At 61.1% G+C, this 427-nt stretch overlaps 1 protein-coding gene across 1 annotated transcript in view; it reads right to left on the reverse strand.

Moving 5' to 3' along the window:
* Positions 1–109: 109 nt before the first annotated feature.
* The window catches only part of TIA1 (TIA1 cytotoxic granule-associated RNA binding protein), a gene marked incomplete at both ends in the record, with an annotated part of 8,140 nt that continues 7,822 nt past the window's right edge, over positions 110–427 (reverse strand). The window contains one exon of the mRNA XM_010132615.1: positions 110–249. Coding sequence (XP_010130917.1) covers positions 110–249 — 140 coding nt within the window. The remainder of the gene's footprint in view (positions 250–427) is intronic.

The raw sequence follows: 427 nt of genomic DNA on the forward strand, positions 1-427 counted from the left end.
CCACCCCCCCCGGCCTGGGTTTCAGTGATTCTGTCTCGCCAGCCACTGACTCGGATTGACACCTCTGCCCAGGGAGGTAAAACGGTCCCCAAAAGCCCCAAATACTCACCTGAAGCCCTGCTGGTTCCAGGCCTGCCCGTACATGCCGTAGGCAGGGACCTGCCAGCCATTGGGCACGTACTGGCCGAGCTGGGCATTGCCGTACCACTGGCCCCACTGCCCGTACGCCGGCGGGTACCCGATCTGGTTCTGCAGGGACAGAGAGACCGGTGTTAGCGGCGTCCCGGGAAGCAGCGACTTACCTCCATTTGAGAACTGCTGCGCTGCCCAGTCCACCTCTGAGGGGGGCTTAAATGGCTCAAACGACACCGAAATGGCCACAAAATGACACCCCATTTAACTACCATCCGCCCCCCATCAACAGTGC

The sequence above is a fragment of the Buceros rhinoceros genome, unplaced genomic scaffold, assembly GCF_000710305.1.
Source record: "Buceros rhinoceros silvestris isolate BGI_N320 unplaced genomic scaffold, ASM71030v1 scaffold30453, whole genome shotgun sequence".
Taxonomy (NCBI): Eukaryota; Metazoa; Chordata; class Aves; order Bucerotiformes; family Bucerotidae; genus Buceros; species Buceros rhinoceros.